Source organism: Sus scrofa, chromosome 12 (assembly GCF_054392235.1).
Source record: "Sus scrofa isolate SSC_HxYL_T2T_F1_AM1 chromosome 12, Sscrofa_HxYL_maternal_Yorkshire_Landrace_v2.0, whole genome shotgun sequence".
Classification (NCBI taxonomy): Eukaryota; Metazoa; Chordata; class Mammalia; order Artiodactyla; family Suidae; genus Sus; species Sus scrofa.
The window spans coordinates 40,926,951-40,952,027 of NC_139394.1; the positions used below are offsets into that span (position 1 = coordinate 40,926,951).

At 36.7% G+C, this 25,077-nt stretch overlaps 1 protein-coding gene across 10 annotated transcripts in view; it reads left to right on the plus strand.

Moving 5' to 3' along the window:
• BRIP1 (BRCA1 interacting helicase 1) overlaps positions 1-25,077 on the plus strand; it is a 137,986-nt gene that overhangs the window by 61,425 nt on the left and 51,484 nt on the right. For all 10 annotated transcript variants that reach the window (XR_014821286.1, XR_014821287.1, XR_014821284.1 and 7 more), the window contains exons 12-14: positions 2,916-3,081; positions 3,196-3,336; positions 5,511-5,672. Coding sequence is in view for 6 of the 10 variants with exons in the window: in XM_084985031.1 (XP_084841157.1) it covers positions 2,916-3,081; positions 3,196-3,336; positions 5,511-5,672 (469 nt within the window). In the remaining 4 variants the exon portion in view is untranslated. The remainder of the gene's footprint in view (positions 1-2,915; positions 3,082-3,195; positions 3,337-5,510; positions 5,673-25,077) is intronic.

The window sequence follows — 25,077 nt, forward strand, 5'->3', positions numbered from 1 at the left end:
ACCTACAATTTTGATGTGTGTACATGGGTAATCATAAACAAGTGGTATAAATACTGCTCTTGCTGGTACAGACTCAGTCAATTAATAATAATATTACTCTGTTAATGAAAATGAGTATTGTAGTCAGTAAATAAATACATTTAATTAATTCCACATTAAATTTATGGTCCTTCAGGACTAAATTTAAATTTTCTGTCAAGTATAATTTAGATGTTTCTCCCAGTGCCAGAAAGTCTGTTATTGCATAAAGCCTCTATTTAGTGAAATGTGGGAAATGAAAAGCAGTCAACTCCCCAAACACTGCTCCTTAAGTTATAGTACTACCTGCCTCCAGTATTTTTTTTTTTAGTGGGATTTTTAAATGGTAAAATATATATAATATGTAAAATTTACCATCTTAACCATTTTTAAGTGTACATTTTATTTTTTTGGTTTTTAATTTTTTTTTTTTTTTTCTTTTTATGGTCACACTTGCAGCATATGGAAGCTACAGGCTAAGGGTTGAATTGGAGCCATAGCTGCTAGCCTACGCCTCGGCCACAGCAGCACAGATCCAAGCCACATCTGCGACCTACACCATAGTTCATGGCAGTGCCAGATCCTTAACCCACTGAGTGAGGATGCATCAAACCTGCATCCTCATGGATACAACTGAGGCTGAGCCACAGTTACTGCCAAGCCACAATGGGAACTCCTAAGTGTACATTTTAATAGCATTAAGTATATTCACATTTTTGTGCAACTATCATCACTGTCAATTTCCAGAACTTTTTCATCATCTCAAACAGGAACCCTGTATTCATAAAACAGTATATTCTATTTCTCTCACCACAACCTTTAGTAACTGTGTCTTACTTTCACCTCTGTGCTTGCCCTTTCTGGATGTCTCATGTAAGTGGAATCATACAATACAATGTTTTCAAGATTAGTCCGTGTTGTAATGTGTCATCCTTTTTAATGGCTGAATAATATTCCATTGTGTGTATACACCACATTTTGTTTATCCATTTTTATATTGATGGCCATTTGGATTGTTTCTTTTGCCTCCTGTAACTTATGTTGCAGTGTACATTGATGTATAAGAATCTGGTTTGAGCTCCTGCTTTCAATTCTTTTTTTTTTTTGCCATTTCTTGGGCTGCTCCCATGGCATATGGAGGTTCCCAGGCTAGGGGTTGAATCGGAGCTGTAGCCATCGGCCTACGCCAGAGCCACAGCAACACAGGATCTGAGCCGAGTCTGCAACCTACACCACAGCTCACGACAATGCTGGATCCTTAACCCACTGAGCAAGGCCAGAGATCGAACCTGCAACCCCATGGTTCCTAGTCGGATTCTCTAACCACTGAGGCATGATGGGAACTCCCCTGCTTTCAATTCTCGTAGATACATATCTAGCAGTTGAATTGCAGGATCACATGGTAATGTTGTATTTAACTTTTTGAGGAACCAACATACTATTTTTCACAGCAACTGTACATTTTAGACTCCCATAATTATGTACAAGAGTTCCCAACTTCTCTCCATCTTTGTCATTTTCTCTTTTTTGTATACTAGCCATGCTAATGGGTATAAAGTGATATATTCTTATGATTTTGATTTACGTTTACATAATGGCTAGAGATGTTGAGCATCTTTTCATGTGCTTATTGTCCATTTGTATGTCTTTATTGGAGATGTGTCCACTCAAGTCCTTTGTCCATTTTTGAATTAGAGGGTTTTTTTTTATTGCTATTGTTACGTTGTAGGCATTATTCTGCGTGTTAATCCTGTATCAGATACATGCTTTACAAGTATTTTCTTCCATTCTGTGGGTTGTCTTTTCACTCTCTTTGTAGTATTCTTTGATGCACAAAAGTTTTTTTAATTTTATCGAAGTCCATTTTGTTGGTTTTTTTCTTTTGTTGATTGTGCTTTTGCATCCAGTAAATATGGTCAAATCTGATGTCATGAGGATTTCCCCTTGTGTTTTCTTCTAAGAGTTTTATAGTTTTTAAGCTCCCAGTGTTTTTATAAAATTCTTTCCATCTAGTACAGGGTTCCTGACTTGAACTTTGAGTTCTAATCTCTCCAAGGATAAGATTAACAGTCAGTATTATTTTGAGGACATGGCAGAGAATGCCACATTTTAGTCTGTTTGCGGCTAGGATTTATAGCCTCATTAAAAGAAATTAGGAGTCACCATTGCGACTCAGAGGTTAAGAATCCAACATAGTGTCCACGATGACGCGGGTTTGATCCCTGGCCTGATGTAGCAGGTTAAGGATCTTGTTAAGTTGCACGTAGGTTGCAGATGTGGCTTGGATCCAGTGTGGTGGTGGCTGTGGTGTAGGCCTGCAGCTGCGGCTCAGATTTGACCTCTAGCTCAGGAACTTCCATGTGCTGCAAGTCCAGCCATAAAAAGAAAAAAAAGAAGGAAATTATAAGCTGGATAGGCTCACAGAGATCATCTGGTTTAGTACTTTCACTGAAAATAGATGACTGCTATCCAGATTTTAAAGGAAGTTAAAAATTTTATAATCAGTTCCCTGAACTTTCAGTAAAAATTATCTTTCTATTTTCTCATGCAATAAAAAAGTGTAACCCACTTTTTAGTTTCTCTAACAGTAATACTGTTATCTATTTTATAACTAATGCTATAACATAGATTGCAAAGAGGTCTGGAGTAGGAGTGAGGAGGCCTGGATTTTAATTCTGGCTCTGCCATGATTTATGTAATGTTTGAACATAGGGATGGGAAGTGATAAAGGGTGGATAATTAGATGATATCTAATCTCTGTAAGAGGGGGTCGACTCTAAAGTTTAATGGCTTATTTTCTATCAGAATTACTGAATTTAATTAGTGGTAGGGGTTGTTGGCGGGGGACAGTTTTATCTAAAGTTTTGCCATCTAATTACCATTTTATTTTCATTTAGATTTGCAGATGATTATAAAGTTGCTATTCAACAGACTTACTCTTGGATAAACCAGCCAGATAGTTCAGATAAAAATGTGTTCTTTGTTCTACCAAAAAATAAGAAACGTTTACCACAGAAAACAGCAGTTCGTGTGCTGAATTTTTGGTGCTTAAATCCAGCTGTGGTAAGCTAATTGTGCTATAAAAAAATCCTGTCTTCTTGTCCAGTGACAACATTTAAACGAATGTGTTTGACTTTCTAAAGATGATTTCATGTATCTAATGTTGTTTCCTTTTAGGCCTTTTCAGACATTAATGGCAAGGTTTGGAACATTGTTTTGACATCTGGGACATTATCACCAATGAAATCCTTCTCATCAGAACTTGGTGTTACATTTACTATCCAGCTGGAGGCTAATCATGTCATTAATAACTCACAGGTTAGTTTTTTTTTTTTTTTTAAGGCTCTTATTAATCTTTTTACCTCAATATAGTTGTCTATAAACAAATTAAAAGGTACTTGAAGTACTAGCAAAAAAAAATCCTGATAGGAAATTTACCATTTCAGTTTTAGAATAAAAGAAAATTTGTCAGCAACTTCATAGTGTCAACAAAAGGAAATACCAATAAATAGCATTCTTTCAACCCACTGAGTAAAAATATACACTTTAGATACAAGACAGTATTGCAATTTCTCCCTTTAAATAAATAAACAATTTTTTTTTCTGTTTTTGTCTTTTTAGGGCCATACCTGTGGCATATGCAGGTTCCCAAGGCTAGGGGTTGAATTGGAGCTGCCACTGCCAGCCTGCGCCACAGCCACAGCAACGCAGGATCTGAGCCGAGTCTGTGACCTACACCACAGCTCACGACAATGCCAGATTCTTAACCCACTGAGCAAGGCCAGGGATCGAACCCGTGTCCTCATGGGTACTAGTCAGGTTCGTTAACTGCTGAGCCATGACGGGAATTCCAAATTTTAAATTTTCGTAATGAAAATTAAAAACAAAAAGTCAGCTTTCTTTAACCATAATTTCTAATTGTATAGTTATTTATGTGTTTGCCTTTTCCATTAGACCAGGCCTCATTCTTACTGGTACATCCCCATCCTTCCACTCCACCTAGATTAATACTTGATATTACTTAGCAAGTGTCTAGCACATGTCTGAATATCTGAAGTGAATTAGAAGTATTCTTGTGAGCCCTGTAACTGACAATTTTAATTTTTTATAACAATACTATATAATTGTTACTTTAGTTTTCCTCAGAATGTTTGAATTGTCATCTGTCAATCTGCCTTCTGTTTCTTTTTTTGGGGGGGTTGCACCCATGGCCTTTGGAAGTTCCGAGGCTAGGGGTCAAATTGGAGCTACAGCTGCCAGCCTACACCACAGCCACAGCAATGTGGGATCTGAGCCACATCTGTGACCTACACTACAGCTCACAGCAACCCTGGATCCTTAACCCACTGAGCAAGGCCAGGATTGAACCTGAGTCCTCATGGATACTAGGCAAGTTTGTTACCGTTGAGCCACAACAGGAACTCCTGTTTCTTTTTATGAAGTAATTTAAAGTGGTTAGCTGCATGCTTAATAATACCACCTGTGTGCCTACTACAATTCTAGTTCTTTATAAAGCTATAGTATTCAACCAGGGAGTATTCGTGGGAACTATTAGATTGAATGCTAAACTCCTATATAACTAAGAATTGTGCTTATCAAAATGCCAGCATGCTCCTGTTTAGAAACATTGCTACAAGTAAAAGGAAAAATAAATGTTCCACATTTTCAAGTTTTCCTTAGAGGGTCAAATATATATGAGAACATTCAGCATATATTTTCAGCATAGTTTGTAAATTGAACATGTATTTTCTTTTTAAAAATATTTATTTATTTTTTAGTTAAGTAATGAATTATTATTATTATTTTTTTTATTTTGTTGGCCACCTCATGGCACGTGGAGTTCCCAGGCCAGGGATCAGATCTGGGCCACAGTCATGACCTAAGCTATAGCCTCGGGACTGCTGGATCCTTAACCCATTCTGCTGGGCCAGGGATTGAATGGGCATCACGGTGCTCCTAAGACCCCTCTGATCCCATTGCGCCATAGCAGGAACTCTTAACATATATTCTCAACTTTCTGTTTTTATGAATTTGACTATTTTAAATACAAACTACTTCAGGTAAGTTGAATCACAAGGTGTTTTTTGATTGTTTCACAGATTATTTAGATCTGGGTGAATGTAGAGGAATTGCATATAATTGTAACATTTGGTGGGTCTGATTTTCTGTGACTGTGGATCTTTGAGCATCAGTGAATTTGTGAAACAGTCATTCCTGTCATAGTTAATTAAGTCTTAGACTTACCTATAACAGATCTCTATCATTTTGGATTCATTTCTGATTTATTCATTTGTTCTCATCATTCACCAAAATTAAATCTGTATAGAACTAATTAAAGGTAATATTTTTAAAAACCCAACAGTTTAAAAACAAATATTCTCTAAACTCGTTCCTTGATCTTTTGACATACATGTAATTAAAGCTCCCAACTAAATGGTAGTTTGCCTGCCTCATTTAAGCATAACTCTAATACTGACATATTTATTTTCTAGGTTTGGGTTGGCACCATTGGGTCAGGCCCCCAGGGTCGCAATCTCTGTGCCACCTTTCAGCACACAGAAACATTTGCGTTCCAGGATGAAGTGGGAGCACTTTTGTTATCTGTGTGTCAGACTGTGAGCCAAGGAATTTTGTGTTTCTTGCCATCTTACAAGGTAAGGGAATATTTACTATTTCTTTTGCTTTTAAAAAATCATATAAGATTACCACGATAAGCTTCCCAGGATCAGAAGTAAGATGGGAATGACAGTTTTCTAAACATCATATATATTTTACTTGTTTATCGATTACGATACCACCTGACTGTGCTATCACTGTTTTACTTGCAAGTCTATAAGACTAAAGGTCTTCAAGAAATGTTAGTTATGTAAGAGGGCTGTTTTCGTGTACGTGATATTTATTATTAGGGTGGCTGGATATTTTTATAGTTAAGGGGAAGAGAGCATTATTTTTCATTTTGATAAATTATGCTATTTGAATGTTCCAGTAATCTGAATCTAATGTAAGCCTTTCTTTGTTGCTCTTCTATTCTACTTCAGGTATTTGGCTGGAAAAAATTTTTTTGCTTTGTTTTTAAAGTTGCTCTGATTTTTAATAATTTCTTCAGTTCAAATAATTTATATAGTATATTTTAGTTCTCATATTATCAAAACATTAAAACCACATATAATTCCTGAGAGTGATATCATGCTTTATCAAAATATAAGTGAAATTCCAATGTAGAAGGGCAGCATTCCCCTTTTCTTTTTTCATAGGTAGTTAGTATCATAAGTCATATATTCGAATGGCAGTATTGATACTTTTGACTCTCCCACTGTCTTTCTATCTATATACATATTGCTGGGGCCTGAATGTGTCCCCCCCAAATTTCATATGTTAAAATCCTAATCCCTAAAGATGATGATGTTAGAAGTGGGGCCTTCAGGAGATGTTTAAGCCATGAGGGATCCTCATGAACAGGATTAGTGTCTTATAAGGGAGGTTCCACAGAGATTCCTTGTTCTTTCCATCATGTGAAGACACAGTAAGAAGGCACCAGCTACGAACTCTTCCTGGGCCCTCTCCAAACACAACCATGCTGGTACCTTGATTTTGGATTTTCCAGCCTCTAGAACTATAAGTTATAAATTTCTGTTGTTTATAAGCTCCCTGGTTTCTGGCATTTTTTTATAGCAGCTGGAATGAGCATAACACACATACTTTATTAGTCAAAGATCCAGTAAATTAGTTCTCCTGTAGATAAATTGAAATAATTAGTTTCAGAAGAAATTTAATCAGGTAGGTTGTTTTATTAAGAATATCTTAAAAAATGGACATAAACATATAAAAAATTCTTTTTTGTTAGGGCTGCCCCCACAGCATATGGAGGTTCCCAGGCTAGGGGTTGAATTGGAGCTGTAGCTGCTGGCCTACGCCACAGCCATGGTAATGCCAGATCCAAGCTGCATCTGCGACCTGTACCACAGCTCATGGAAATACTGGATTCTTAACCCATTGAGTGAGGCCAGGGATCAAACCTGTGTCCTCATGGATACTAGTCAGATTCATTTCCACTGAGCCAGGATGGGAACTCCTAAAAATTCTTCATACAAAGCAATATTTATTCTAGAGTATAAACATCTACACCAAAAGTTATGTTAAGAAAAACTAATAATTAAGCCTGAAGCTAAAGAAAAGCAAGATCTCAACACATGAAGAGAAAAAAAAAATTTTTTTTTTGGAAGAGAAAAGTTTTATATTTTCCAATTACAGTTAAAAAAATTAGCCAGGAAATGCCCAGTAGAGTAAATATATAATTTCGTTTTTTGTTAGGCTTCAAAGATATGGTGAAAATAATTTTTTGTATGATAGGAAATGGTTTGATACTTGTTTTTTTGGTCTTGTAGAGGAGAACCAAATCTAATTTAAAGTTATTTAAATGATATAATTGTCATTGAAAAAGTTACACTGGAAAGGAAAACAGTCTTTTGTTCAGCGTGTACCATACCTACTGGTACCTGTATTCTCAAATGATATAATTTTTATTAGTTAGTTTCAGTAGTTGAAAAAATATATTCTAATTATTAATGTGTTGAGATGACTTATATTGCCTGATAGAAGGAAAGTACTCTATAAATGGAATATCACCTCCTACTTCAGCTTATCCAAACTTCAGTTCCTCCTCAAAAAATATATATAATAAAAGAAGAATTCTTATGTGGCTTAGTAGGTTAAAGATCCAGCATTGTCACTGTTGTGGCTCAGCTTGCTGCTATGGCACAGGTTTGCTCCTTAGCCTGGAACTTCCACATGTGGGCACAACCAAAAAGAAAAGAAAAACAGCTATATGTAGAAAAAGAAATGCCAAGGGAATTAAAAGAGCACATGAGAAAAATTTAAATGTTACACTAAAAAATATCTACTTAACACAAGAGTGTGCAGTAATGGAGGAATGGGGGTGGGAGAGATACTATATAGAAAACAAATAGCAAAGTGGCAGATGTAAAAACTACCTTCTCAATAATTACGTTAAATGCAAATGGAGAAAACATTTTAGTTAAAAGGCAGAGATTAGCAGAATGGATTTTTATGTATTTATATTTATGTATTTATTTATTTATTTTTGTCTTTTTAAGGCCACACCCACGGCATATGGAGGTTCCCAAGCTAGGGGTCTAATCACAGCTATTGCTGCTGTCCTATGCCAGAGCCACAGCAATGCCAGATCCGAGCCACATCTGCAACCTACACCACAGCTCACGGCAACACCAGATCCTTAACCCACTGATGGAGACCAGGGATCAAACCCACAACCTCATGGTTCCTAGTTGGATTCATTTCCATTGCGCCATGATGGGAACTCCCTGGATTTTTTTTTTTTATGATCCAACTATATGCCATCTATAAAAGATACATTTTAAATTCAGAGATAACAAATTAAAAGTAAAAGGAATATCATTCATTCATAAAAAAGTATAAAGTATTGATTCATCTTACAACACAGATGAATTTTGAAAACATTATGCTAAATGAAGCCATACACGAAAGGCCACGTACTATATGATTCCGTTTATATGAAATGTCCAGAAAAGGAAAGTTCATAGAAGTAAAAAGGAGCTTAGTGGTTATGAAGGATTAAGGGAAGATAGGAATGGGAAGTGACTGCTACTGGATAAAAGGTTTCTTTTAGGAGTGAAGAGAACGTTCTGGAATTAGATAGTGGTGACAGTTGTACAACTTTGTAAATATACTAAAAACTTCTGAATTCTATACTTTAAAAGAATGAATTATGTGGTATATGAATTATATCTCAAACAAAATGTTTCTTTATAAAAACCGAAAAGAAGAAAACTATTTTGAGATTAAGAAAAAAATATTTTTAATAAAGAAGAAATAATCAGAGACTTCTGAATTTTCAAAAATTCAAGGTTTTGAAAAAATGTAACATGAATCAAAATGAGTAATTAGGAGGGATTATCTAAAAACTATCAATTAATAAAACTTTTCCCCTCTGTGCCAGAATATTGATTCTTCAGAAGCACTGCTTCTACTTTAAGCATATATATTTTTTAATTGTGAAGAGGTAATTGTTCTCAGTATTACACACCAAATTTTCAAAATTTCTTATGTCTTTAATCTCATATACCTCGATAAATAAATTTTAGTATGGTAATCACCTCCCACACAGGGGGGAAAAACCTATATATTGTGGATCTTTTTAGACCCATGTAATATAATTATATGATATGAAAATTCTATGCCAAAATAACACTTAAGTATGTGATGTTTATTATAATAAAACTTTAAAATTTTACTTAAATTTTCACATATTTAGAAAATATACTTTTATTATAAAGCCATGTCATTTTTAAAGATTTTTTTGTTGTAAGACAAGGTGAATATACACTAAAAATGTATTTATGGTAAAAAATCAATAGCAATGCTAGCAAAAATAACTTCTGAAGATGAGTATCAGGATCAATCCAGGGTATTACAGATTATCAGAAAGTAAAATTTACTTAGAAATATAAGATGCTTTTGGAGTTTCCCTTGTGGTGCAGTGGAAACAAACCTGACTAGTATCCATGAGGACACTGGTTCAATCCCTGGCCTTGCTCAGTGGGTCAGGGATCCAGCGATGCCATGAGCTGTGGTGTTGGTCACAGAAGCAGCTCGGATCCCATACTATTGTGGCTGTGGTGTAGGCCAACAGCTGCAGTTCTGATTCGACCCCTTGCCTGGGAACCTCCATATGCCGTGAGTGCGGCCCTAAAAAGACAAAAAAAAAAAAAAAAAAGATTGAACCAACACATTATATTAGCCTTTTGTCTGTACCATTGTCAATTCTTACACAGTACAATGACTAAAGTTATTAAATGTTATCATGTCATCTTTTTTTCATTTTGAAGGGGTTTTGACTTTGGGTTGTGCAAAAGGTATGAGAGCTTATGTTAGAATTTATTTTGGGGAGATTTGGGGCATACAAATTTAATTTTTAAGACAAACATTGTGGTGGCAAAAGGTTTTTCCCTGTTATGTCTAGATAATTGCAATTCATGATTTACTGAAAACTTTCACTGAGAGAAATAAAATGAATTTCCTTTTGTTATAAACTGCAACATTTGTGTAAGGATAAAAATCAGTAAATTGTCATTCTAGATCTTTCCCCCCACATTTCTTTCAGAGCCTTCTAAAGTTACTTAATATTGTAATAGTTTCAAGAAGAATACCATTCATCCACTATGGTAAATTTGATTTTGACTCCTATTGTCATTTAACTAGTGGCACCACTGCTTTAGAGCTCTCCAAGAGATCATTTTTATGGGTAGAAGAGTTTTTACACTCTTTTTATGGATAGAAAAGTTTCCATTAAATCATTTGGAAAAGAGACTCTCTGGTGCCACATAGCAACTTGGATCATTTTATTTGTACATTGTAGATTTTCTTTTACATCTTTATGAGTAAAAACCATTTTCCCTGAGGGAGCATTTTGCATTCAACACTGAATGTCAGATAAGGAATACAATGCAAATGTTTCTGTTCAGTCTCTGGTTATAATTTTTTTAAGTATTGTTTTATATTAAACTTGTATATTGAGAAATTTGTAGTGCCACTAGTTTGACATTTCTCATTTTTAAGCTATATTGCATTTAAAGGAGAAACCAAATTGTTCTCTGTAAAACGTTTTTCTTTTTCTTTCTTGCTTTTCCTTTCTCTCTTTTTCTTTCTCTCTTCCTTCCTTCCTTCCTTTTTTGATAGGTAAGTAGATTTATTGAGAGATTGTGGGCCATTTCAGAAGGCAAGACTGGCCTGAGAGATATACATTCCATAGATAGAATGCAGTCCATCTCAAAAAGTGAGGGAGCAGCCTCTTTTTTCTTATTTAGACACAACATTTCAGTAGAATATGTATTTGCCTTATTTTAAGTATTCACCCAAGCCGTTTAAGGAGCAGTTTTTCCACCATGTCATATAAAAGGAATCTTTGTGGTGTTGAAGCCTTTGGGATCATGATAGGGAGGTTATACATCTCTGAGAAATTAGGTGTAGTTCTTAAGAATTCTGCCCTTAAAATTAAACAACATTCATTCATTTGTTTATTCCTTCATTAATATATTCATTTGACAAACATGCATTGAGCACATACTACATTCTGGGTTAATATGTCAAATAACCTGGCTAAGGTCATATGTTTAATTAGTAAAAGTAATTGCTTTAGAACTCTTGAATTTCCAGTCTAATACTGTCTTCATAATATCATTCTGGAGTTTGATATATGAAATATAATTGATCTGATAAGTATTCATTTGAACTATTTTTATTTAGAATATGCGCATGTATACAAATACCTACATGTTGGTATATTTCAGTATTTATATTTGCTTTGCACATTTTGTTACCTTTAGGAAGACAGACATAAGAGCTACTCTGGGAGTTCCCATTGTGGTGCAGCGGAAATGAATCCAACTAGGAACCATGAGGTTGTGGGTTTGATCCCTGGCTTCACTCAGTGGGTTAAGGATCCAGTGTTGCCATGAGCTGTGTGTAGGTCGCAGACGTGGCTCGGATCTGGTGTTGCTGTGGCTGTGGTGTAGGCTGGCAGCTGTAGCTCCGATTAGACCTTTAGTCTGGGAACCTCCATATGCCTTGGGTGCAGCCCTAAAAAGACAAAAGATTAAAAAAAAAAAAAAAAAAAAAGCTGCTGTGACACTGCCTTAATGTGTATGTGATGAAATATTCTGAAAAATAGTGGCATAATTGAAAAGCAGCTATTTAAATAACCAGTTTTTTTTTTCTTAATTTTATTTTACATGCATGCATATAGTCATTTATATTCTTTGTCTATAATAACATGTATACATTTGTGCCACTTCTGGCTCCAAAACTTTACAAAAATATATTGGTTATGATTTTTTAAGTGAAAAATCTAGGGAGAATAAGACCAGGGAAGTTAAGATTAAACTAGAGTCAAGGATGGCCATCTTAGCTAGTTTGGCACATATTAAGGATCAAATAATAAGTTTAGAAGCTGAATTCATTCAAACTTCTTGGGTATCCCTCCTCCCCAACATTGGTTCTAAACTATATTTTTCTAAGGATAAAAGCATAGTTATGGAAAGCACTTTTGGGGTAGTAACAGAAAAAATGGTTAAATTTAACTTACAATTAATTTACTAAACATTTCCATGCTGAAGCAATTTATTTGAACTTGATATGGGTTAGACAAAGTTGGAGGCTCCAGGCATTTATCTTGGTTACAATCTTTAATGTCCATCTGTAGTCAATCTTTGTAACAGAGACCAGTGGATTTTTTTCTTTTTGGCTGACAGTTTCAGATTGGCAGTTTTTTGATTTGGATATCATCAGGTGGAAAATTACCTTGATGCAATGGTAACCTCCACATCGGCTTACCAAGCAGGCTATCCCAGAGGTACTAGGGACAGAGAAGCTGACAAATTAAGATGTTTGAATCACATAGAGTTTTTGTTGTTGTTGTTGTTGTTACTGGTTTTGTTTTGTTTTATTGTGCTTTTTAGGGCCATACCCACAGCACATGGAAGTTCCCAGGCTAGGGGTCAAATTGGAGCTGTAGCTGCCATCCTACACCAGAGCCACAGCAGCGTGGGATCCGAGCTACGTCTGCAGTCTACACCACAGCTCACAGCAATGCTGCATCCCCGACCCACTGAGTGAAGGCAGGGATCGAACCTGCATCCTCATGGATACCAGTCAGATCCGTTTCCACTGCGCTGCAATGGGAACTCCCTTGAATGTCATGATTTATTTAAGAAAATTTAAAACATACTCTTAGAAGTAAAAAGAAAGAGTTGAGTATAAGTTAACACATTTCGAATAGGGTACAAGAGGGTGGAAGAACCACATTACCTACATCCTGGGTGAAGCAGTGTTCACGTGTCTCCTCTTTCATTCTCTACCATATCAGCAGTCCTTGCTGATACTGTGGTTACAAAGACTAGAAAGGAATTTGAGCAACATGGCCCAGTAGATAGAAGGTGCTCAAGGCTAATGACACAACTTTATTAAGGAAAAGCTGTGCTTGGCCACAGCTGTAACCCACCAATTAGCCTGCTGAGCAACTATGGCTTTTATTTGCCTTTCTTGGGGAGAGGATACACGGGGCCAGGATGGGTGTCAACAACAGGTGGCTGAATTGAGATTTCATGAATATTGAGTGTTTCATGTGCCTCAATGAAAGGTTAGAGCCCATACCAGTGCCTTGGTATTTGCCTTGGTACAAAGTACGATTTCTGAGGAGTTTTTAGAAGTAACATCTGCTTCACTTACCTGGTTTAGATAGTGTTAGCTTGAAGATGGTGTAACTAGGAAGTCAAGGTAACATGACAGATCATGAGAGGAAAATAACAAGGAAAAGATTCTACAGATAGCAGCTTAATGGAGAAAAATCTATAGCTTATGTAGTTTTTTAAAAAATAGAGTTTGGGGGCTCCTGTTGTGGCTCAGTGGTAACCAACCTGACTAGCATCCGTGAAGACTTGGGTTCCATCCTTGCCCCTGTTCAGTGGGTTAAGGATCCAGTGTTGCTATGGTGTGTGTTGTAGTTGCGATTTGGATCTGGCATGGCTGTGGCCGGCAACTCCAATTCAACCCCTAGCCAGGCAACTTCTGTATGTCATGGATGCGGCCCTAAAAAAAAAAAAAAAAAAAAAAAAAAATGAGAGTTTATTTTTTAGAGCAGTTTTAGGATTGCACCAGAATTGAGTGGACAGTACAGAGAGCTTCTGTAGTAGTTCCACACATGCATAGCCTGTGACATTGTCAATATTCCTCACTAAAGTGCATTATTATACCGATGACCTTATGCTGCCGCATCATTGTCACCTAAAGTCCTTAGTTTAAATTAGGGTTTCTCTTGGTATTATATATTCTAAAATACTTATACAATGAGTTTGTATAAGTGTATAATGACATGTTTCCACCATTACAGTATCATACAGAGTAGTTAGTTACCCTGCCCAAAAAATGTTCTGTGCTCTGCCTATTCATTCTTACCTAACCCCCAACCCTTAGCAACCACTGGTCGTTTTACTGTCTTCGTAGTTTTGCCTTTTTCAGAATGTGATATAGTTGGCATCATAGCTTTCTCAGATTAGCTTCTTTCACTTAGTTGTATGATTTAAGTATCCTCCATGTCTTTTCATTGCTTGGTAGCTCCTTTCCTTTTGGCATGGAATACTTCTTCCATTGTCTGAATGTACCACAGTTAATTTATCCATTTGCCTACTGAAGATGAATAGAATTTTGGAATCTGGTTCTACAGTAATGTGAATTACATAACGCTACCGAACCCTACCCTTAATGGTTACGATGGCAGATTTTATGTTATGTATATTTTACCAAAATTTCAAAATTTATTTTCAAAAGTGGGTCTTATTTTAAGTCACTAGGTTTGTGGGTAATTTGTTAAGCAGCAGTAGTGTTCGTAGTGTTGTGTCTGCTTGAATCCACTCCCTGACTTTTTTGTTAGTGTAGAAATTTTATGCACTCCATCCAGCTCAAAAGTTTACTCTGTTAAACCATCTTTAACCCTCAGGCAAAAGTTTAGTCACTTTTTCCTCTGACTAGCTGTATATATCTATAATAGCACTTAACACATTGTATTTTAAGCATTTTTCTTTTGGGTCTTCTCCACTAGATTGTGAAGTGTTTTTTCCAAAGCATTTCACCGTCAAGTTTTATAGCAACAGGTTTACAGCAGATTCAGATGGGCAATATGTGGAGGTAGTAGCTTTTAGGTAACACTGTAGTAGTTTGTTTCTTCTTCATTTTCTTTTCTCAGTCTAGGTCTGCCTTAGATTCTAATAGTGCAGGTGCACTGACCTCATTCGGTTTACTTTAATTAGTTTTTTAACAGAGGGATAGAAAATGAGTTGCCTTCCCCCCTTCTTTTTCACACAGTAGTCAATCTACTCAGGTAAGAAATGAAACGTGAACGAATTTGTGTGAATAAATTTCTTTGTTCATTCAGATTTAAGCCGACACTTACTAAGCTAATACTTCTTGACTCTACAGTGGCAAAACTGGGCAAATATGTACATTTTAGTGAAATGGCTACATCAGACATTGATGAACCAACTATGTTGATCAACAGAAATTCAGAATTCATGTTTTAAAGAATTAAGAATTTGTTCCATGCATAAATAGTATTGGGTTCTTATTATTTTCTTTTCAAGAGATTTCAGTGAAATAGGTGAAGAAATGTATGAGTTATTTCTGAAATTTACTTTTATTGGAAAGTTTTTACCATGTAAGTATTCTGTATTTTTATTAAAATGTATCAATAAGTGACTCTCTAAATAAGCATATTAGTATCTATAGCACAGTTCTAACATTATCATAGTCCTCATTCTTGTAACAAATTTATGAGAGCGAATACTCCAAGTTAGATACTGTAGGACCTTTCATTTCCATGTGGATAGTCAACAACTATACGCAGTCTTACTTTCACTTTAGGACAGTATTCCTACGTATTATTCTTCCTACTCTATTACTGACTCCATGTATGTTCATTGAAATCTTGATCCTGAACTATAACCCAAGCCTCTCGAGATACCACCAGATAGCTAGACTATAGCATGTTGTCTCAATAGAAATTAATATTTCTGGTTTTCTCATATTATGTTTGAATACGGTTAAGAATTAAGGATATACCCATTTTTATTGAAGTTTAAAATGTTATGAAAATACACTACAATTATTTTTCATTTTTTATTACTACTTAAAAGGGACTGTATTATTCCTAACATATGCCACCAATGGGTACATATCACCTGAGTAAAAGAAGGTAGACATTTCTTAAATATTAGTGCCTCATGAAATGAATAGGAAGAATCATCGTCAGATGGAAAAATATGGCAGGTTTTACCTATGAAATAAATTATGTGAAAAAGATTACAAAAGATGGTAGTCTGTTTAGGCAGGCCTATTAAAAGCATTAAGACTTGAGTACTGGCTATTAAAGTGAGTAAATGGCAATATTATAAAGTTAAACACATGCCAAAAAACATTTTCCCGCGGACTGGGATTGTAACAATACCATTAATGAGGGCAAAGAGGTCTTAATGCAATTTGCACTTTCTAAAGTTTCAAAAAGAGGCTTTGAGTTAGTGCATTATTAATGCACTGAACATCTGGAACTGTGTAAAAGCCATAGACATTGAGCAAGCGCAGGATTTCCCCACTAGGTTGCATTGTAACTTACTGCCTCCCTAGTGAGATACTGGTTTTAAGAAGTTTGAAAAAGTAAAATGACAATATCCAGATAAGGCATAAACATTCCAAAGTGTCTTTTAATTTGTGAGATCTGACTCAAAAAAAAAGTTTCCAAAGTTACCAAATCCAAGTGATGTGAACATTAGTAGATTAAATTATCTGTATCACTGTTTGTAGGCTAGTCTCTCTGTGTGTGAATAGTATTTGCTCTTTATCAGCTACCTATTTTATAACAGAGATACCTCGCATTTTTCATACACACACACACACACACACACGTCTTAAAACCTGAGAGATGGTTCTGTGTCAGTATACTTTTCTCTAAGTTATTTGATTTTTAAGTGCCTAGTTAGGATACTTAAGAAAATTTAAAAAGTTGAAGTATGTGTGTATTTAGTTGTATGAATTTTATGGCACGGGGGAAGTACTTAAGATGTGTAGATGTGCAGTTTCCCTTTTCTTCATTTTTTAATTTTAATTTAATTTTGGGGGGAGGGTCTGCGGCAAGCACCGGCTTGATCTGAGATCTCAGTTCCCAGGCCAGGGGTTGAACCTGGGCCACAGTGATGAAAGCACCAAGTCCTAACCACTAGATTAGCAGGGACTTCCAGATGTGCATTTTGAGTGTCACTTTCAGTGAGAGTGATAAAGCTCTAGACCCCCCCCCCCTTTTTAACTTAAAACTGAAAATTAGCCAAAATACTCAGTATGTTTTTGCTGTAGAGCTACCACACTCTGGGTTTTCATGCAGCCCCTGTATAATCCTGCATAGAAGGCTTTTACGGTACTTAAAAAAAAACCTTCCCTGAAAAGATTAAAATGAACACATTCTTGTCTGTGGAAGTGTGGTCTCATAGTTACCAAATCCCCCTACCCCATTTTTATAGCGTTCCTTGTAGGCCCTTCCCTGAACTAAAATCTGGGTATATGCACCCAGGGGACATGCCATTTCCTCGTCAGCGCTTTTGTGTTGTGACTGAGTATCTCTCTGTAGTACCTCCAGTTTGGTATCGTGTTTACTTTCCAGCGTTCCCTCCCTAAACCTTTACCTCTCCATCTTTCTCTGAAGAAAGGAAAAAGGAAGGAAGGAAAGAAAGATAAAGAGAGAGAAACTCACCAACAGAAAATTCGAGTCTCTGAGCTTATGCCTTTTAAAGATCACAATCATCTTTATTGCTCTCTTTTATTCAGAACATTGGCCCTTGATTTTACAGGTGGTTGGGTTTTTTTGTTTTTGTTTTTGTTTTGCATACTTCTATGTGCCCAGGTACTGTTCTAAGTACTGGATCATCAGCAGTGAGCAAAACAAACAAAAATCATTGTTGTTATGGAGGTTTATCATCCAGGGGTGAGAAACAGAAAATAAACTGACTCACAGAAAGATACTAGTCTGTTAGATGGTGTCATAGACTGAATGTTTGTGTTCCCACCACCCACATATTCCTCTGTCGAAGCCCTAACCCCCAGTGTGGCTGTGATTGGAAGTGGGGTCTCTAGGGAAGTAATTAAGGTTAAATGAGGTCATAAGGATGGAGCGTTAATCTGACAGCATTAGTGTCCCTCTAAGAAGAGATACCTGAAATTTTAATCTCTCCCCCACAACATGAGCACAGAGGAAAAGTGGGCTTGAGGATTTGGCAAGATGGCCATCTGCAAACCTGGAAGAGAGTCTCACTAGGAACTGAGTCAGCCAGCTACTTGATCTTGGACCTTCCAGTGTCTAGAATTGTAAAAAATAAATTTATGTTTTTAAACCGCTAAATCTGTGATACATTTATCCAGCTTTATGGAGATAGTATTGACATATATGTAAGTTCAAGGTGTACAATGTGATGATTCGATACATATGTGTATTGTGAAATGATTTTTTTTTTTTTTAATGGCAGCCTGAGTGGACTAATATAGATAATGGTAAGTGTGTAGAAAAATAATGAAAGCAGGGAAAATGAGAATCCTGGGGGAGTGGAAAGAGGTGCTTTAGAATTTTATTTATTTATTTATTTATTGTCTTGTTGGGACCATACTCTCTGTCAGCATATGGAGGTTCCCAGGCTAGGGGTCGAAGCAGAGCTGTAGCTGCTGGCCTACACCACAGCCATAGAAACACAGGATCCGAGCCACGTCTGCGACCTATGCCACAGCTCACGGCAACACCAGATCCTTAACCCACTGAGTGAAGTCAGGGATCGAACCTGCATCCTCATGGATACTAGTTGGGTTTGTTAACCGCTGAGCCATGACGGGAACTCCTAGAATTTTAATTGAATAGTTCTCAAAGGCCTGCCAGAGAAGGTGACATTGAGTAAAAGCCTAAAAGGAGATGTGGAAACAAACTGTTCTAAACTGGAGGAAGAATATTCAGACACAGGGAACCTTGTGGTAGGAGAGTGGTTTGTTTGATCAACAAGATGTCTACCCTGGTTGAAGCAAAATAAGGGTGAGGTGAGCGATACAGAGAAGGAGCTGTGGTAAAATCATGCCACGGTAAGGATTTGGATTTTGTTCTAAATGCAGTAGGAAGCCATTGGAGACTTTAGATTTAATTTTTAAAGGATTGTGTTGGCTGCTATTTGAAAATGGGCTATAGAAAGCAAAAGGAGAAGCATCGTGATGCCATAGGAGTCCACTGTAATAACTCAGGTGAGAGACTCTGGTGGCTAGAACCACTAGTAGCAACGTTTGGAGTCTAGATTTCCTTTTAAAGTAGTGCTGGCAGGATTTGCGGATGGATTGAATGTGCACTGTGATAGAAAGGAAGTAAGGTTTTCTTGCTGGACTTTTTTCTTCATCTGTACTCTACTGCTCAATCTTATCTATGTTCATTCTTTTAGTTATATCTAGTTGTCTTGGCTTCCCAATTTATAATTCAGTTGTGACTTCTGAATACCACAATCAAAATAACAAACAGCTCTTCTGTGTCTGCTCTACTCTCGGTAATCTACTACCACACAGGTTCACTTCTGACATCCGATGCTTGGGTTTCCAGACATTAAGGACATCGCCTGAATGTCCTTTGGTTTGACCCAGTTATGACAATATCTACCTACATATAGCATCAGATACCAGAGGTTAAGGGCTCCATCCCACAAGACTGCTTCCCTTCGGACACCAATCTCATGTCCAGGTTATTACCTGTGGTGTCTGACCGACTGGCTGTAAATTGGAGATTCCCACAATTTCCTTATCAAATTTAATTATTAATTTGCTAGAGTAGTCCGCAGAACTCAGAGAAACATTGACTTACATTTACCAGGTTATTATAAAGGATAGTATAAAAGAGTCAGATGAAGTATATGGGGTGAGATCTGGAAGGTCCCAAGTACAGGACTTCTGTCTCCATGGAACTGGGGTGTACCAGTCTCTGGCATGTGGATGCATTCACCAACCCAGAAGCTCTCTGAGCTCCATACTTTTTGGTTTTTATGCAGCCTTCATTACATAGGCATGCTTGGTTAAATCACTGGCCATTGGCACTTAACTCAACCTCTAACCCCCTTTCCTGCCCCTGGAGGTTGGGAGTGGGGCTGAAAATTTCATACAGTTCATTCCTAAAAAGGGTTTCTGACTCTCTTCTAATGTGTGCTCTGTGTGTGTGTGCGCACGCTTCCCTATACCAACAAACAATTCTTGGATACCAAAAATTTAGTTCGCTTTTTTTTTGTTTTGTTTTGTTTTTCTTTTTAGGGCCACACCTGTAGCATATAGAAGTTCCCAGGCTGGGATCAAATCAGAGCTGTAGCCACTGGCCTTCGCCACAGCCACAGCAATGCCAGATCCCAGCCATGTCTGCAGCCTACACCACAGCTCATGGCAGTGCTGAATCCTTAACCCCCTGAGTGAGGCCAGGGATCAAACCCACAACCTCATGGATACTTGTCCAGTTTGTAACCCACTGAGCCACAATGGGAACACCCTTTTTTTAAAAATATGTATTATGATTTTTTTTACTGAGTCCTAACGCAAGAGATGGAATTAGATTCCACAGGTAGATGGCTCAGTCCCACAAGACCACCCTCCACTTCAGACACTAGTCATAGGCCCAGAGTGTTACCTATACTTCGGACAGACTGGCTATAAACCAGAGGTTCTCATGACCCACTCCTTGGGTTTGACAGATTGCTAGAACAGCTCATGGAACTAAGGAAAACTCATTTACTCCCTAGATTATCAATTTATTATAAAAAGATATTAAAGGATCTGAATTGGTAGGCAGATGGAGAGATGCATAGTTCTACATAGCTTGAGGTTTTCTGCAACAGAGGCTTCCATCCCTCTAGTTTTGTGATTGTCCCCATTGACAACTAGCCCCCATCCTGAGATCCTTTCTAAAAGTCACCTCATTAACCTAACAAAAAATGTCATTATTACTCTCCACGCTTAAGAAATGCTGAGGGTTTGGAGAGCTGTGAGCCAGGAATGGTGGATGAAGACCAAATATATAAGAGCAATATATTTTGGTTATCTGAATGACCAAATATATATTTTTCTTATAAATCACAATATCGCAGTTCCACTGGCAACTAGCCAATGTCCTCAGTTACCTGGGGCTGTCCAAAAGCCACCTAATTAACATATACTCAGGTGTGGCTGAAAGGGGCTTGCTATGAATAAATCATTTCACCTTATGGCTCTGGAACTCTTTCACGAACTGAGAACAAAAGATGTTCCTATAGCTGTTATTGCTCAGGAAATTCCAAGGGTTTTAGAAGGTCTGTGCTGGGAACAGGGACCAAGATCAAATATATATATATTTCTTATTATAAATCATAGCACCACACATTGCTGCATCAACATATCAATCTGAGCATCTCAAAGACAACAAAATTGTAATCTTTTCTCCCAATCTTGGTCCTTTTCCAGTGTTACCTTTATGAATTAATGGTACCATAATTTATATTTGGTCTAATCAGAAAACCAGGGGGCGTCTATGACCCTTCTCCCTTTCCTTTCTAACATAACACCTTATTCATGTTTAATTTTAAATATTATTATAATCTGTTTACTTTGCTTTCTCTACAGTATAACTTCAAAAAAATGAAATGATAAAATCACATGTAAATATAAAATGAGCACCTGTCATAAAATTTGTTCAATTTATTGATTAATGAGAAAATGAGTATGATAAAAAAAGCTGATTTGGGGAACATTTAAGGAGTTGTGTACCTATAGGCAATATAATAAAGGAATAGACTGTAAGATTGCTGGCCAGAGTATAAATCTAGTTAATGCACTGCAATTCAATAAACTGAACCTTTGGGGTTATCTTTTCACCTGGACAGAAATCATTTGCATTTTTACTGGATAAAAATACTTATGTTCAGAGGTAATTTCATTAAGTCTGGATCTTAATCAACAGTAAACAGTGAGTTTAATAAAGTGCATTTTCCTATGTAATCCTTGGATGGGCCTTCCCCGCCATATGATCCTCCAGTGCTGGATCCTTAACCCACTGAGGGAGGCCAGGGATCAAACCCGCATCCTCATGGATACTAGTCGTGTTCTTAGCCTGTTGAGCCACAATGGGAACTCCAAATTTGCAATTTTTTTTTATGGTCTTTTGTCTTTTTAGGGCCACACCCATGGCACATGGAGGTTCCCAGGCCAGAGGGAGAGTCTGAGCTACAGCTGCCAGACTACACCACAGCCACAGCAAATCGGGATGCAGGCCGAGTCTATGACCTACTCCGCAGCTCATAGCAATGCCAGATCCTTAACCCACTGAGCAAGGCCAGGGATCTAACCCATGGCTTCATGATACTAGTTGGATTTGTTAACCACTGAGCCACGACCAGAACTCCCTAGTTTTGCATAATTTTTGAACATTTTTTAATTCAAGCTACTTCTGTCTGGGTTTACTGTATTAGTAGCCTAAATGTACCCATTCTAACCCCTTCTCTAGCTCATCTGTATTAATTCCAGAGTAATATTGTTTAATCATTATGTTTTAATTATGAAATATAATGCATATGTAAGTGTATAAAACTAATATGTACATTTTAAAAAATGATAAAATGAACATCTAAGTATCTATCACCCATTTTAGGTAGCAGAACCTTACTCATATATTAGAGGCCCATATGTGCCCCTTCATAATCATATCCTCCCATCTCCAGAGATAATAATTTTACTTGTTTTTAAAAAAAATAGTGTGTATAATTATATATATTATATGCTCTTAAGTAATATAAGCTTTTGAACTTTATATAAATGAAATAATTTGTATGTTATTTATCTGTAACTTGCTTTTTTACCTCAGCATCTGTAGATTTGTGTTCATCCTGGTTGATACATATATTACTAACTTATTCATTTATACTATTGTAGAGTATTTGTTTTTGTGGGTATATTTATATTTTTTAGATATATAAAATGGTGATAAAATATACATAACATAAAACCTAACTTTTTTTTTTTTTTTGCCTTTTAGGGCCACATGTGCAGCATATGGAAATTCCCAGGCTAGGGGTCAAATTGGAACTGCAGCTATAGTTGCTGGCCACAGTCACAGACATAGCAACGCAGGATCCGAACTGCATGTTCGACCTATACCACAGCTGGTGGCAACACCTGATCCATAACCCAGAGCCAGGCCAGGGATCAAGCCTGCATCCTCTTGGGTACTAATCGGGTTCATTACCCCTGAGCCACAACAGGAACTCCCCTGTTTAACCATTTTTAAGTGTACAATTCAGTGTCATGAAATAAATTTACAGTATTGCACAACCATCACTACTGCCGATTTCCAAAACATTTTCACTATCGCAATCACCTATTATTCTCTATTCATTAAGCAATAATTCCTCATTCTCTCCCCGCCACCCACCCCCCAGACCCTGGCAACTTCTATTCTACTACTTTCTCTATAAATTGTCTATTTTAGGTACTTCATAAAAATGGAATCATACCATATTTGTCCTTTCATGTCTATCTTATTTCATTTACCATAATGTTTTCAGGGTTCATCCACATTGTACCATGTATCAGAATTTCATTCCTTTTGGTGGTTGAATATTATTTCATTGTATGTATTTACTGCTTTGTTTATCCATTCATCGTTGATGGTTTCTTGGGTTATTTCCACCTTTTTGCTGTTGTGAGTAATGCTGCTATGAACATTGATGTACAACTGTTTGAGTCCCTGCCTTTAGTTCTTTTGGTGATATACCTAGGAGTGGAATTTCTGAATCATATGCTAATTTTATGTTTATAAACTTTCGAGGAACTGCCAAACTGTTTTCCATAGTGGCTGTACCTTTTTGCATTTCTACCAGCAATGTGCAAGTATGCCAGTTTCTTCACATCCTTACCAACGCTTATTTTCTTACCAACACTTTTTTTTTTAATGATGATTTTTATTTTTTCCATTGTAGCTGGTTTACAGTGTTCCGTCAATTTTCTACTATACAGCAAGGTGACCTAGTCACCCATACATGTATACATTCTTTTTATCACATTATCCTCCATCATGCTCCATTATAAGTGACTAGATATAGTTCCCAGGGCTCTACAGTAGGATCCCATTGCTTATCCATTCCAAAGGCAATAGTTTGCATCTCTTAACCCCAAACTCCCAGTCTATCCCATTCCCTCCTCCTCCCCCTTCACAACCACAAGTCTGTTCTCCATTCCATGATTTTCTTTTCTGTGGAAAGATTCATTTGCGCCATATCTTAGATTCCAGATATAAGTGAAATCATATGGTATTTGTCTTTCTCTTTCTGACTTACTTCACTTAGTATGAGAGTCTCTAGTGCCATCCATGTTGCTGCAAATGGCATTATTTTGTTCTTTTTTACGGCTGAGTAGTATTCCATTGTGTATATATACCACATCTTCTTAATCCAATCATCTATCAACAGATATTTAGATTGTTTCCACATCTTGGCTACTGTGAATAGTGCTGCAATGAACATGCAGGTGCATGTGTCTTTTTCAAGGAAAGTTTTGTCCTGATATATGCCCAAGACTGGGATTTCTGGGTCATGTGGTAGTTCTATGCATAGTTTTCTAAGGTACCTCCATACTGTTTTCCATAGTGGTTGTACCAATTTACAGTCCTACCAACAGTGCAGGAGGGTTCCCTTTTCTCCACACCCCTTCCAACATTTGTTGTTTGTGGACTTATTAATGATGTCCATTCTGACTGGTGCGAGGTGGAACACTTGTTTTTTTGATAGTAACCATGCTAATGAGTGTGAGGTGATATCTCATAGTTTTGATTTGCATTTCCTAATGATTAATGAACTTGTGCGTCTTTCATGTGCTTATTAGCCATTTGTATATGTTTAGATAAATGTCTAGTCGAGTCCTTTGCCCATTTTTGAATTGAATTATGCATTTTTTGAGTTGCAGGAATTCTTTATGTATTTTGGATATTAATCTCTTACCCAGATAAATAGCTTGCAAATATCTTTTCCCATTCTGTGGATTACCTTTTTGCTTTCTTGATAGTATGTTTTGATAACATAAAAGTTTTTAAAATTTTGATATAGTCAATTTATCTGTATTTTTCTTTTTTCACCTGGGCTTTTGGTTTTATATCTAAGAAACCATTGCCAAATTCAATATCCTGAATATTTTGCCCTTTGTTTTTTTCAAATAGTTTTATAGATTAGGTCTTATTCTTAACTTTTTGTAAATTTATTTTTCATTTGTATATGGTATAGGCAAAATTTAACTTGATTTTTTTCATCTGTGCCTATCCAATTTTCTCAGGAACATTTGTGGAATGACTTTTTCCCCCGTTGAATGGTCTTGGCACTGTGGTTGAAAATAAGTTGGCCATATATGCAAGGGTTTATTTCTGAGATCTCTATTCTGTTCCACTTA